Source organism: Anabas testudineus, chromosome 6 (genome assembly GCF_900324465.2).
Source record: "Anabas testudineus chromosome 6, fAnaTes1.2, whole genome shotgun sequence".
Taxonomy (NCBI): Eukaryota; Metazoa; Chordata; class Actinopteri; order Anabantiformes; family Anabantidae; genus Anabas; species Anabas testudineus.
The window spans coordinates 1797455-1810507 of NC_046615.1; the positions used below are offsets into that span (position 1 = coordinate 1797455).

At 40.5% G+C, this 13053-nt stretch overlaps 1 protein-coding gene and 4 non-coding genes across 6 annotated transcripts in view; 2 read left to right on the forward strand and 3 right to left on the reverse strand.

The window, feature by feature from the left end:
- Positions 1–4924: 4924 nt before the first annotated feature.
- trnal-cag lies at positions 4925–5007 on the forward strand. Its single transcript has one exon. It is a non-coding gene; the product is annotated as a tRNA-Leu (tRNA).
- Positions 5008–5900: 893 nt separating this feature from the next.
- trnal-cag lies at positions 5901–5983 on the forward strand. The gene has a single exon. It is a non-coding gene; the product is annotated as a tRNA-Leu (tRNA).
- Positions 5984–6335: 352 nt separating this feature from the next.
- On the reverse strand, positions 6336–6418 carry trnal-cag. Its single transcript has one exon. It is a non-coding gene; the product is annotated as a tRNA-Leu (tRNA).
- A 282-nt stretch (positions 6419–6700) lies between these two features.
- Positions 6701–6772, reverse strand: trnaq-cug. Its single transcript has one exon. It is a non-coding gene; the product is annotated as a tRNA-Gln (tRNA).
- A 476-nt stretch (positions 6773–7248) lies between these two features.
- Positions 7249–13053, reverse strand: part of plcg2 (phospholipase C, gamma 2) — a 29942-nt gene continuing 24137 nt past the window's right edge. Inside the window, exons 27-33 of one of the 2 annotated variants that reach the window (XM_026365264.2) lie at positions 11253–11456; positions 10757–10896; positions 10443–10551; positions 10138–10305; positions 9088–9176; positions 8759–8922; positions 7249–8661 (exon numbers count right to left, since the gene is read on the reverse strand). In XM_026365264.2, the coding sequence (XP_026221049.1) occupies positions 8619–8661; positions 8759–8922; positions 9088–9176; positions 10138–10305; positions 10443–10551; positions 10757–10896; positions 11253–11456 (917 nt within the window). In that variant the 3' untranslated portion in view covers positions 7249–8618. Of the gene's footprint in view, positions 8665–8758; positions 8923–9087; positions 9177–10137; positions 10306–10442; positions 10552–10756; positions 10897–11252; positions 11457–13053 lie in introns of both variants that reach the window. The other variant, XM_026365263.2, reaches the window with a different exon arrangement.

A 13053-nucleotide genomic window follows, 5' to 3' on the forward strand; every position in this document is an offset into this window, starting at 1 on the left:
CCCCCCGGATGGATGTCTCTTGACCACACCGTGGTGGTAATCTGTAAAGCAGACTGCAGTGATTCGAACATGGACCCCTCACCAGCTGAGAGTTGTATATTTTCATATCCACTGCTCTTGTTCTTTTTTTTCTGTTGTACAGTCAGTTTGGGAAAAGGACACTTGCCAAACATTAAACTCAGTTGGTTTTTTGTTGTTTTTTATTTTTCTCCTCCTGCACACTCAGTTCACCAGGCCGTCGTAATGAGCGTGGTTTCACTGCTGATCAGCATGAGTGGAACCTGTTACAACCTGTCTGTGGACAGACGCTGTTTGCGTCTCTGCCCCCACCCCACACCCTCTGCTGAGGTCAGACTGAAGGACCACGGTGCCTCTAGTGGAACTGTGGATGACTTGCCTGTTGGTTAGCTTTTAATCTTTTTGTCACACCACCTGTTTTAAATTCTGCTGTATTTATACTACGCCATATTACATGGGTGACTTTTTTAGGCTGTGTGAATGAATCGTCAGAGGATACAAACCTTCTTGTACATATTCTGTCACAGTGGGCTGTAGGGGACAAAATGATCTAGGAAAATCGGCCATATCTGCCTGTCTACATTCCCTTAAAATGTCGTCTGTTTGTTGTGGCTCCACTTGCTGAGATGTGCTAACGGCCCTGACACTGCACGGATGTGAGAATCTCTAACTGTGGTCTGGGGTGATGTGTCCTGTAAGAGTAGATGAGTCAGGTTTCCACCGCTTCTCTCAGTCAGCTTCGCTCTGACTGCATCCATCCATTTTATTTATTTGCGTCGACCTCCAGAGTGCTCTGGACATGTGTCGAATCGAGGCACAAGCTGCAGCAGAGGACAGGATGCCGTCCACTACCAGATGATTTGTTTCCTATTTATTGGGTGCCATGTTTGGCCTGTAGACTCAGTTTGTGTATGGCCATTTTTGGGTCTGGATTTAGGACCTTGTGCTCTTTCATATCCTCTATGATGTATATACAAGTGTATATAACTGTCTCCTTTCCTCTCTTTGAGCCCTTTTTGAATCCTTCCCCCTTGTTCTTCATCCCTTCTCTGCATTTCTTTCAGCCTCCTGTCATCAGTAGGCTGGTGTTGCCTTCATCTTAATGTATGTGGTTGTTTCATTACATTTGTTTTCTCACATAAAGTGCACTGTAATCTAAAAATGTTTTAAATGCATAATATCTTTTTAGTTTCCAATGTCTTTGATTTGATCACATTAATCTAACATTTGTTTCCTGTTTTTCGTGTTTCTTTGTTTATTTGCATGTACATGTTGCTGCGTCTTTTTTTTTATTTTTTTTTTAATGTAATTTAGTTTTATAAAAGGTTTGAATTCTGATAAAGGGTCTGATCACTATCTCACTGAGGGTGAATGACTGAAATGGAGAGATCCCGTCTAACTATTTTCTGATTGCTCATTTCCAGGATCTACCCATGAGCCTTTACAGAGCCAGGATCAATCCTGGTACTTTTAGACTGATGCTGCCCGTAGCTGAGATCTCACAATAATAGTTTGACTTTTTTCATATCAAAATGCTAATATTTTTCTAACCCTCGTAAACATATCAGAAGTGGACTGGACTCACTGGCCGTATTCGTTTTTAAATAAAGTTGCTGTTTCCACACATGAGGAAGTCAATAATTTGACTTCGATCTATTATTCCTATTTATTCCTATTGGGTTTTAAGTCTGAAAGTTTTAAAGGGATAGTTTGAAATTTTGGGAAATATGACAGCGAATCGGTTGCATGGTGGTGTTCATCCAGCCAGTGTTAGGTTAGCTTAGCAAAAAGACTGGGCTAAACAGCCAGCTGGTCATATAGCATCTGATGTCTTGATGCTGAGCTAACTGACCACTAACATACAAACATTAAACTTTTAGTTTGTTTGTTAGTTTTCGTCATGTCATTAAAGCACATATTTCCTTAAATGTGAAACTGTCTCTTTAAATAAGTGGCCAGTATTAAAGAAATCCTGCCACTGAACTCATCCCTCAGTTTTTAGGCCCTAATGAGCTGCCACTGTGTTCATGGCAGGGTTTATTTATATATATATATATATATATATATATATATATATATATATATAAAATAATATTTTACTGTAGAAAATTGTGGTTTAATAGAAACACCTGTTCTGTTCTCTCATGTCTCATTGTCCTGTGGAGCTCACTGTGCTTTGCTTTTCCCATACTGATTCTTCTGTCTGTTTTCTCTCCAATGTTTATTGTTCCATTCAAACTGTAAAGAGTTTCTACCATTTTTCAAGTTGTGTACAGCTGTGCTTGAGTCTTAACACTTGCTATAGAAGGAACAGGGTCAGGTGTGGCACAGCCTGATTAATCTGACTGAAAAAAAGACTCTATTTCCCATGATTCCTTGTAGTAAAGTCCTTTTTGGCAGCTGAAAAAGGGGCGCCCATCATGTTTCTCTCTCTTTTTCAGTCTTTCTCCGCATTGATCTGCTTCTCCTGCTGGGTTATTATTATTGCTGCTGCTGCTGCTCCGTGGCTGTTGTAATAAAAATACAAAAGATCGTCAACAGGAAAAATAACAACTATGATGTTAAATAATTTCAATCAAAAATAAATTGTCTGTGAATATGTTTCAGCTGTGTGTGGCCATGTGTCCTTTTTTATCTTCTTACAACATAACAATTATCCACATCTACTAACTGTGACTGGTGCATGGTGTGTGACCTCATTATGATGTCACCAGTTCACGATGTTCTCACCTTTTGTTCGATGGGAGTCTGCTAAGAAGGTTTTGCGAGGCAGCATAATTTAAAACTCATCTCAACTCAAAAAAAGTTATCAGTCAGAATTCGAGAATAGAAAATAAAATCAATAGAGAGAGTGCCTACACTGCTTCCTCACAGGATAACATCATGAATGAGTTGAGAAAACTAAGATTGGAAATAAGTGGTAATAATTCAGAGGAAAACTCTTCAAGTACAAGGACAGTGCTTTCAGCGAATTCTTAGCCAATCAATTAATAAACAATAAGGAAAGACAAACTATCCATTCAATAACTAACAAAAAAGATAGCATTACCCATGACTCCTACGAAATAAATAATACTTATATATCAAATGTATAAACATCACAAATAGATCCACCTGTTTTAGCAATAGAATCTTTACTTAATAAGTTAGAATTACCTAAATTAGATGACAAACAAACTCCAACTCTGGGTCTATCACTCTCCTTGGTCAAACTCCATGAAACCCTACAGCAGAGGGCAAACAATGACGCCCAGGGGCCAGATAGTTTCCCAGCTGAGTTTCATAAAGAATTCTGGATCCATGCTGGCACCAAATTTTTACAAAATGATAGTCCAAGTTAAACAACAAGGTATGTTACCCCCAAACATGAATTCAGCTTCCATTCTGATCAAACAGGGTTCATTAAAGGTAGACAGTCAACTTAATTGATTATGCTACCACCCATGAGCTAGAGTCAACCATTGCCTCTTCAAATGCAGAAAAAGCTTTACACAGAGTAAACTGGACATTTGTGTTAGCCACACTACATAAATCTGGCTTTGGAAACTCCCTCATAGACTGGATTCAGATACTATACAGTTCTGCAAATGCAGCAGATCTGACACAAGTAAATAATTCCCCATCATTAAAGGCAATACAGGGTGATCTCAAACGATGGCAGTCCTTGCCCATAGCACTCATGGGAAGAATTGCCACTGTAAAAATGACTGGCTCTCTGCTTGCTATTTTAGGCAGAAAATAGATAGTAGATGTAGATAGTGAATGAATGCATACTGAAACAAATAGATACATCAATAAATAAAATAGTATATACATCAAATATGCTAAATTAAAAGCAGAAATACACATATGAATTAATAGAATGAATGTATTACTTTGTTGAAGTACATCTACAAGTATTAGTTTAGTCTGCATTTCCTCTTTGACGTCTACATATATTTCTGTATTTATGTGTGTGAATACTAATATTGCTTCTAATGTTTAGACTCCCTCACTCAGTTTAAATATTGTTACCAAAACGTTATAAATGCCTCTAAATATAAAGCACTCCAGTAGGACTCCTCCAGCTGTTTGTACAATGACTTCCTGTCAGTTTATCTAACACCTCACTCAGTAAAAGGATCTTGACTTGATCCCGACTTGCTCTGACGCCACAGTGACCTTGTTGTGTTGTGATTTTACAACCAGGTGCTGCAGAAGCTCTACAGCGACCACATCTAAGGGCAGGATGGGAAACGCCTGGCTCTCAACTTATCTAAGATCTGTTTGGTTCAGGTGTTGTATCAACAACACTGCTCATTATAGAAAGATTTCCTCTTTTACTTCCTTTGAAAAGTTTTACTTTTATTAATCACTGTGAAGATTGATACTTTTACAGAATAAATGTCACTAGATAATTGTTACTAAATTAACATCTGCACAGATGAAGATCAGTAATCAACAGGTGTACATTGGTATTCTATTGACTGATTCATATTTTGCATTTATAGTTTCATCATCAAGCTGACACAAGCACTGCATTTTATTTTATAATTTAACACATTCGAATAAGAAGCAGAGCCTTTAGCTATCAAGCTCCTCTCCTGTGGAACCAGCTCCCAGTTCAGGTTCTGGAGGCAGACACCGTCTCTACATTTAAGACTAGACTTAAAACTTTCCTTTTTTATAAAGTTTATAGTTAGAGATGGATCAGGTGACTCTGAACCATCTCTTAGTTATGCTGATATAGAAGTTAGTCTGCTGGGGGACCTCTACTGATAAACTGAGCTCCTCTCTCGTTTCATGTCATTAACTTTGTGTCTTCTCTCTCCTTTAGTTGTGTTTCCTCATATTGTTCTATTAACAGTATAATTATAATAATTATAATTGTTGCCCTTAGAGGCCGCGCTGGGTCCGCACGCACATCGTCAGGATGGCCGAGCGGTCTAAGGCGCTGCGTTCAGGTCGCAGTCTCCTCTGGAGGCGTGGGTTCGAATCCCACTTCTGACAAACACCTTTTGGACTCATGCTGCTCAACCAGCTAGAAACACGCAGTGCTGTGTTGTAACCTGTTTACTGCAATGAAACGTCTACTGCCCCTGTCTTATTTCTGTTCATGTACCTGAGAAACTCTTCAGAATTCCAATGTTCTGCATCTTAACTGCAAATGATTACATGTTACCATTATCAGCACAATACCACAAACACATTTTTGTTTTATTTAGTGTGAGATAACCCAATATGTATGTATTGCTCTCCACTCATGGCCTATAGAACCTACACCTGAATAAACCTCCTCCATAAATCACATTCAGCACAGGTACAGTCAAACTCTTAACATTTGAAGATTTAATAGTTTTTTTTGTTTATTATGTTATATTACTGATACAGACAGTATCTATGCTTGTGCTTGCTGTGTGCACTCCCAATGACATCACAGTGATCATCCGTTTTGCTTGGATTGTGACCTTCAGGTTATGTCATAATTAAGCTACTAAATGAAACTGATGCTTGGGATTGTGTGTGAGCTCATTAAGATGTCACCAGTTCAGAGTGTTCTCAGGTCCTGTAGATGGAAGGCCCTGGACCCCCCCCCCTACACCTGTAAACCAGAAACACACCATCACCTGTGTGGCGTCTGACCTCCCAGGATCTGAGGATCTGTTAGAGACTGGGGCTGTGGGTCTTACAGCTCACAAACAGAAGTGTGATGGCTTCATGAACCCTTTGATAGTTTGCAATTTAAACGTCCAATAGACTTCAATGTCCAACTCTCCTCTTGATAAAGTCACAAGTGAAATGATTCAACCCACCTGTGACATTCAACTATTACACTGTATCGTGCCGTCGTTGCTGTTTCAGCGTGTTGTCGTCAGAGGCCGCGCTGGGTCCGCACGCACATCGTCAGGATGGCCGAGCGGTCTAAGGCGCTGCGTTCAGGTCGCAGTCTCCTCTGGAGGCGTGGGTTCGAATCCCACTTCTGACAAACACCTTTTGGACTCAAGCTGCTCTGCTGTCGAAGTCAAGGAGAATATTCTGACTTGAATTCAAGCCAAGAAGTCAGACTACATCCGTTTTCTGACACATCGTTATCACTGGACTTCACTGTCTCTATTCTTCTCCTTGTCCTTTGACCTCTGTCCTCTGCTGTCTCCCTTTTTCTGTTCTACAGACTTCCGCTGTTCACTTGAACTCCCTCTGGTCTCTCCACTGATTTTTAAACAGACAACATGCTGCTGCTAACTCTCCTGTCTCTCGATCTCATAACTTGACTTGAATTCAAGTCAGAATATTCTCCTTGACTTCGACAGCAGAGCAGCTTGAGTCCAAAAGGTGTTTGTCAGAAGTGGGATTCGAACCCACGCCTCCAGAGGAGACTGCGACCTGAACGCAGCGCCTTAGACCGCTCGGCCATCCTGACGATGTGCGGCCCCTAACGGCAACACGCTGAAACTGCAATCTCAGCAACATCTACAGCTGTGTAGCAACTTAGCACCGTCATGTCATTCAACTGTTTAAAGTTTGTTATAGTGCACACGTCCGTGGACTGGCTTGTCCGTGCGCGACAAAGCTCTCGAACAACCCCTGTAAAAAAAAAAAAAGGCGGTCGTGGACACAAAGCTTCAACATTCAGTGTCCACAACATGTGAACAGTAGAATCAGATGTTAGTGTGAAGCACGAACGCGTCACTGCTGCTAAAACAGGTCCCACCGAGATTTGAACTCGGATCGCTGGATTCAGAGTCCAGAGTGCTGACCATTACACCATGGAACCACTAAGGAAGAGGAACATGTGTTCTGTGATCCACTCTGAAATGTTTCAACATTTCTTCTTATTTCTGTTTTACTGTGTCTGTACGTTAAATAGGTAGGTGGTCCTAACCCATAAAAGTAGGTCATTACCTGGGCCTGGGTAGTCTTACATCTTCTGGGGATAGATGAAATGGCAGCATGATAAGTTGGAGATAGATTGTGTGTAAGGCTTCCACGTTAGCTGAGAGAAGAGGTTATTCATTTGCATGTGTATGGCTCCTCTCTTGAACCACTTCTATGGCCAACATGTGTCATTGCATCATTGTTCTCCTCACCTGATTCTGGTCCTGAGGTGCTGCTCCACCTGTGCTGGGCCCTCCTCTTCCGTATAGAAGCTGTTTACTGACTTTCATAAAGTCTGACTATACTTTTTGTTACTTACTGTACATGTGTTTTACATGTTGCTCATTTTACAAGAAAGTTAAATGAAACAGAGAGTTACACCAAGCATACTTTATTGACTCTATTCATAACAAGGTCGCTGAGGAATTAAAGGAAAGCTATAAACATCATTTGCCTTTCTTGTTAAATACATCAAACATTCATATTAGAAGTCATCTGCTTTCATTAGTCCCACTTCTCTTTCAAAGATACAACAAACAATGCCACACAGAAAAAACAGTCACACTGGTGAACTTTCACGTCATCACCCTCACACAGCAGCCTGTGTGCCAAGGTCCATGTCCATTTCTTTTCTACATTCATCAGTGTTAGAAATGAGACAAAATCACTTCAACACAAGCTGCTGTGAAACTGTTCTATTAGCAGACACACATAATTCAAAAATAAATACCAACCAAGCAGAGGTTAGATTACAGACTGAATGCAGATTTATTAAGCACTACACTGGCTGTCTGTGGGGCCGCTTACATATCTGTCACAAGCTCTACATACAGTCCCCTCCAATAGTACTGGAGTGGTAAGACCAACTCTTTAGGGTTTGCTGTGCACCAAAGACATTTGGACAGTTGGAAGACTGTGTTGGATCAGTGTCTTGCTGCATGATGAAACTCTTCTCGAATACTTTTTAAGCATTTCTCTGTAAATGAGCAGAAATTTTGCTTCGGTACACCTCTATATTCATTCTACTCCTTCTATTGCTGGACTGTGATACTGTCACCTTTGCTCTATGGTTGATGATGATGTCACTCCTTACCATTTCTGGATTTTTCTTTACCACTCTCACAATGCTTCTGTCATCCGCTGGTGTTGTTTTCCTTGGCCGACCCGTGCTGTGTATGTTGTTTAGTACACCAGTGGTTTCTTTCTTTTTTCTAACTGTTATATTGGCTACGTCCAGTTTGCAGTGCTACTTATTTTTCCTTCTTCTCTCAGACTCAGAATGGCTTGCTATTCTCCCACTTTATGCATTTTAACAACCAATGCAATCTTTACCAGGAGCAGTCAATAAAAGCTATTTATTATTTGAGCGATCAACCTCAGGACGCACATGTTGCTCACTTAAAATTTGGGCTATCTCATACAAAACATGCTACATTCTCCTGTTGACATATTAATATATATATATATAAAATCAAATAAAAGCTGAAATTCTGAACATCAATGTCTTTTGTCAAGTGTATGGCAAACACAACAGGACTGACCGAGCCATTCCAATACTTCTGGAGAGAATGTATGCTTTCTTTAATAAATAAAAGCCACTTTGGGGGAATGTTGGATTCATGTCTTTGCTGGTATGCAATGAAAAATTGTAGCATGTCACAAGTGGAAAACTATGAGCTCAAATCACATAATTCTCCCAACACTCAGGCAAAAAGAATGTGTACAAGTGAGGTTCAGCTAAGTCCTCAGGAGTAGAACTTGCTGTTGTTTATCTTCTTTTCTTTTGTCCTGCTGCACAACGAAAAGGTAGAGGAATCAATTAGAGACCACACTTCATGTAACCACAAATGCTGTCCCCACCATGTCCCTCGAGTATGAGGCTCACCTGTGCTTCTCACTGGTGCTGAACTCTCTTGTGAGGTGGTTTTGTTGTCGAGGGGCGGCGCGCTGAAGGTTGGTGTGAGTGTCGTACAGGAACGGTTCACTGCTAACCTCAGCCTGCTTTTTCTTCAACTGGCTGGAGGACGAATACAGCTCCTCCTCGGCTTTCTGAAATGAATCACGTGATCACAATGACAAAAATGCCTCTGTACAGACATCGGGTACAGTGGAAATTTTAGTTAAATGAGTCTTGCTGGAGTGAATATGTATGCACTGTCTATCAATATTGACACATACAATCTGTGTATGTACTGTATGTGCAGGTATTCTCACCCCTGCTTGCTGCACATTGATGTAAACCAACAGAGAGGCTAGCTCTAAGTCTTCATTGTAGCCGTTTTTTAGAGGCACTGAGCGGTAACCTGTGGAAACAAACAAGAAATACATTCAGTTCACCCAACTTGCAACCAGTAAAGCTTGTAAATGTCAGTGGAATTCCAAACAGTCATATCAAACAGTCAAGTTATAGGACAACAACAGTCTTTTTGTTTCTTACACATTCCATTAGCACTACAGGGCTGTATAAACCTGCTGGGAGGCCATGAGGGAGAAAAGGAAGTGAGCCCCCACTGAAAACTCAGCCGTCTTCAGTTACGTTACCACGTGCTCACAGTAAAAATAAACTTTGTGAGCAACATATTCAGTTTTTACTAAAACTCTATTTATTTGTACCTATATAAGCTACAACTAATTTTGCTGCAGATGCAAGTGTCAAAACTGCAAAGAGTAACTACACCCTAAACTGTTTATATACAGTATTCACACAGGTGATTTTCTCAACAAAAGTCATACTGTGTGTAAAAACCTTTCTGCTCAAATTTATGTGTGTTGTGTTTGGATTTAAAGGTTTGGTTTGGCACAATCCTGCGGTGCCTCTCTAACAGTAACAAAATACGGGGGACTTCACTGACACCCTAACTGATAACAGCTGTTTGACCAAGTATAACCAAGTATAACACTTTCATTACCACAGCCAAAAAAAACAACAACATTGTGTATGAGTGAAGATTTAGTTCTGCATGGCCAAATAGTTTGAAGGTGTAGCTGCTCCTTAGGCTAAGGACCCCTGGACTAAGACAACAGCATATAACCTAGTTAAAACTAGTCCTGCTTGCAGGAGTAAGGTGGAACCAGTAAAGTGTTACTGATGAATTAACACTATTGAGATATTTAACGGGCATATTTTATAAGTATAGTACACAACGCTGACAATGCGTGTGGTCTTGGTGATTTGGTATTAATTTCTATTGTAATGTAATGTCATTTAATTGAATTTGTGTTTGAAGTAAATTCAGTGTGTCTGCTACATGTGTGTGTTCCCACCTGAACGAATGCCTTTGACAGGAAATGTAGCCTGAGCCAGGAAGTTGGGGTCTGAGAACATGTCCTCCTCGTTAACCACAAACCGCAAGAAGGTTAGTTCAGGCTCATACACGGTGAAGACGAAAGGCTCTGAGGGGGCTTTCCACACTGGGTTCAGACCATTGTCGCCTGCAGTTGACAGAACAACAGCTCAGTTAAAACAACACCAAACACTCGACAGAAAGAATCTGCCATGTCCTTCTCCCTTATTTCCCCCCATTCTATTGATTACACCCTGCCCATCTCCCCCTTGCCAGTTTCCTTACGATAGACAATGGTCTTGAACTTTTCGTCTGTGTGTCCACACAGCTCAACCTCAACAAATGGGCTGGCAATGCTGCGTCCAGGCTTAGGCAGGTGTCTGGCCGCAATTACCTGCAGAATACAAACACATTATACACATTATAAAGTTCAACATATGAGAAAGGTGATTTCATCCAGTAGGAACTTATTCCATTACATAACAAAGCAGCCAGCGTGGCCCTCTGATGCATTTTATTTGTTACAATATTAGACTTGGTCCTGACCATGATAACATACAGTATGTGGGAGTGAGATGTTGTTTTACATACACACGTACCCTGACTCCAATGTTGTACTTGACTATCTTCTTTTCCTGGTGAGGGTCGTAGCTGTCATGGCGCATGAACTCTGGCTGTAGCACATAGCCTGTGGATCCATTCAGACTGAAGAGGGCGCTGTTCAACTGGGTGTATTTATCTGTGTGGACACATACAGCGGACATAACAGAAGTCATCTCAAGGCACTTTACAGTGTAACACTGTTTCCCAGAGCCTTCAGAATGCCAGTATTAAACTTGACAAGGGATGAGGGAAGTTTGCATGTTCTCCACAAAATGTCTGCCCTGCCTTCGCTCATCCCCCTCTCCCACCTTAGAACCTCACGTTTCTTGACCTTGCATTTTCAATTTAGTACTCAGACCTATAAAAGTGGTGGCAAGAGGTTTTGTGAAGGCAGGGCTTCAGCAGCACATAAGCAAATCTGCTGTTATAAAGGATGGTGTACATCTTGTGTCTTCCACATTTTCATTTACAACTGTCCTTATTTGACTATACCTGCAGTCTGGAAGTTGAGAGCCACCATGTGACAGCCAACAGCCCACAGTGGGTAAGGGTCATAGTTGGAGGACTCGACACGCTGGGCTTTGGGGTAAATACGACTCAGAGCCTTACGGTTGTACTGCAGGAAGTCCTTGGTACGGCTCTTTCCTGGTGTCTTGTTCTCCACAAAAGAGCGGACCTCTTTGTAGCTGTAGGATTCTGTAGACACAGAGAAGAGGGCTACTGAAGGTGCAGCTGATAACATCTGTCAGGTCTTGTCTAGAAAATGGTGTTGGCAAAGGACTTTTAACACATTTATGACAGCGCAGCTCGATACCCACTACAGGATTTCATGATGGATCACATTTCATACTGTATAACATGAATACCAGGCTTTCATGGGAATGTTCACTTGACTTTTGCCACACTTCACTATATTAATTAACATTAATTAACATTATATAATTCATTATTTTTAGGTGCTTCTAATACATTTAGGCTATACTAATGGTATAGTACCAACAAACTGCTAAAACAGTTGTGGTATAAATGTAGGTTAGGTTAGGGTAATGTATAACAGGAAGCTGTCCAGTCTTTACATTTTTTCCCTTGGTCACATCCTGTTTGTTTAAGAAACTTGAGATGTGTTGTAAGAACAGTAAAAGTATATCCTCTCTGTGTCTGGTGAAGTGGTTAAACTGAAAAGATTCAGTTTTTCCACTTGCAAGTGGGAGGTGCAGCTATTCAATACATGACTAAGAAAATGAGTGTGAAAACGTGCTTTTAAATTTGGAACTAGCTAAGCTGAACCTGTTCAAAATAAAGAACAAATTATTTACAAAATGGGGATCAAACTTCATCTTACAGATGAAACATTAACAAAAATGCTGCTAAATGTGTGTGTGAATGTAGCTGCAAATGCACCTGTTGCTATGCTTATTAGTGCTGTCAGTTTGTACAGTCAAACTTATTTACACTATGAAGCGGGTAATATCTCTTCCATTTCTAATATATGACATTTTATTTGTTGTGTGAAAGAAATTTCCAATGTATTTAAGAGTTGTAGATGAGAAGACGTTGTTTGGTGCATCAAGCCGAGAAGCAGCAACTGGAAAGTTTGAATTTGTGTGCAGGTAATCTACAAATCTGTGAAAGATTTATGGAGGAAATAATTAAGATGAAGTTTTTTCCTTTGAACATACCAGTAGTTGCAGTGCTTGCTAGAAGTGCCTCCATGTTAATGAAACTGTTATTTTACGCTTTTTTATAAACAAAGACTATACTACACTGCTCATCAAAAAAAAAAAGAAAAAAAGTCACACACTTTAATATTATGTTGGACCGCCTTACGCTTTGATTACAGCACACATTCACCGTGGTATTGTTTCAAAAAGCTTACGCAATGTCTCAACATTTATTCCTGTCCAGAGTTGCATCTTTTTTTTTTGCCATTTTTTTGTATTCATGAGTCAGACAGCCATGCAAAGCCTTTTCCAGCACATCCCAAAGATTCTTAATGGAGTTAAGGTCTGGACTCTGTGGAACAATCCATGTGTAAAAATTATGTGTCATGCTTCCTGAACCACTCTTTCACAATTTGAGTCTGATGAATCCTGTTTACATTCGCATCTTGAAATATGCCCATGACATTGGAGAAGAAAAAATCCATTGATTTTCCTCATTCTTTGGACACATAACATTACTGAACCTAGAGCTGACCAACTGCAGCAACCCCAGATCATAGCACTGCCCCCACAGGCTTGTACAGTAGGTACTAGGCATGATGGGTGTATCACTTCACCCTCCTCTCTTCTTA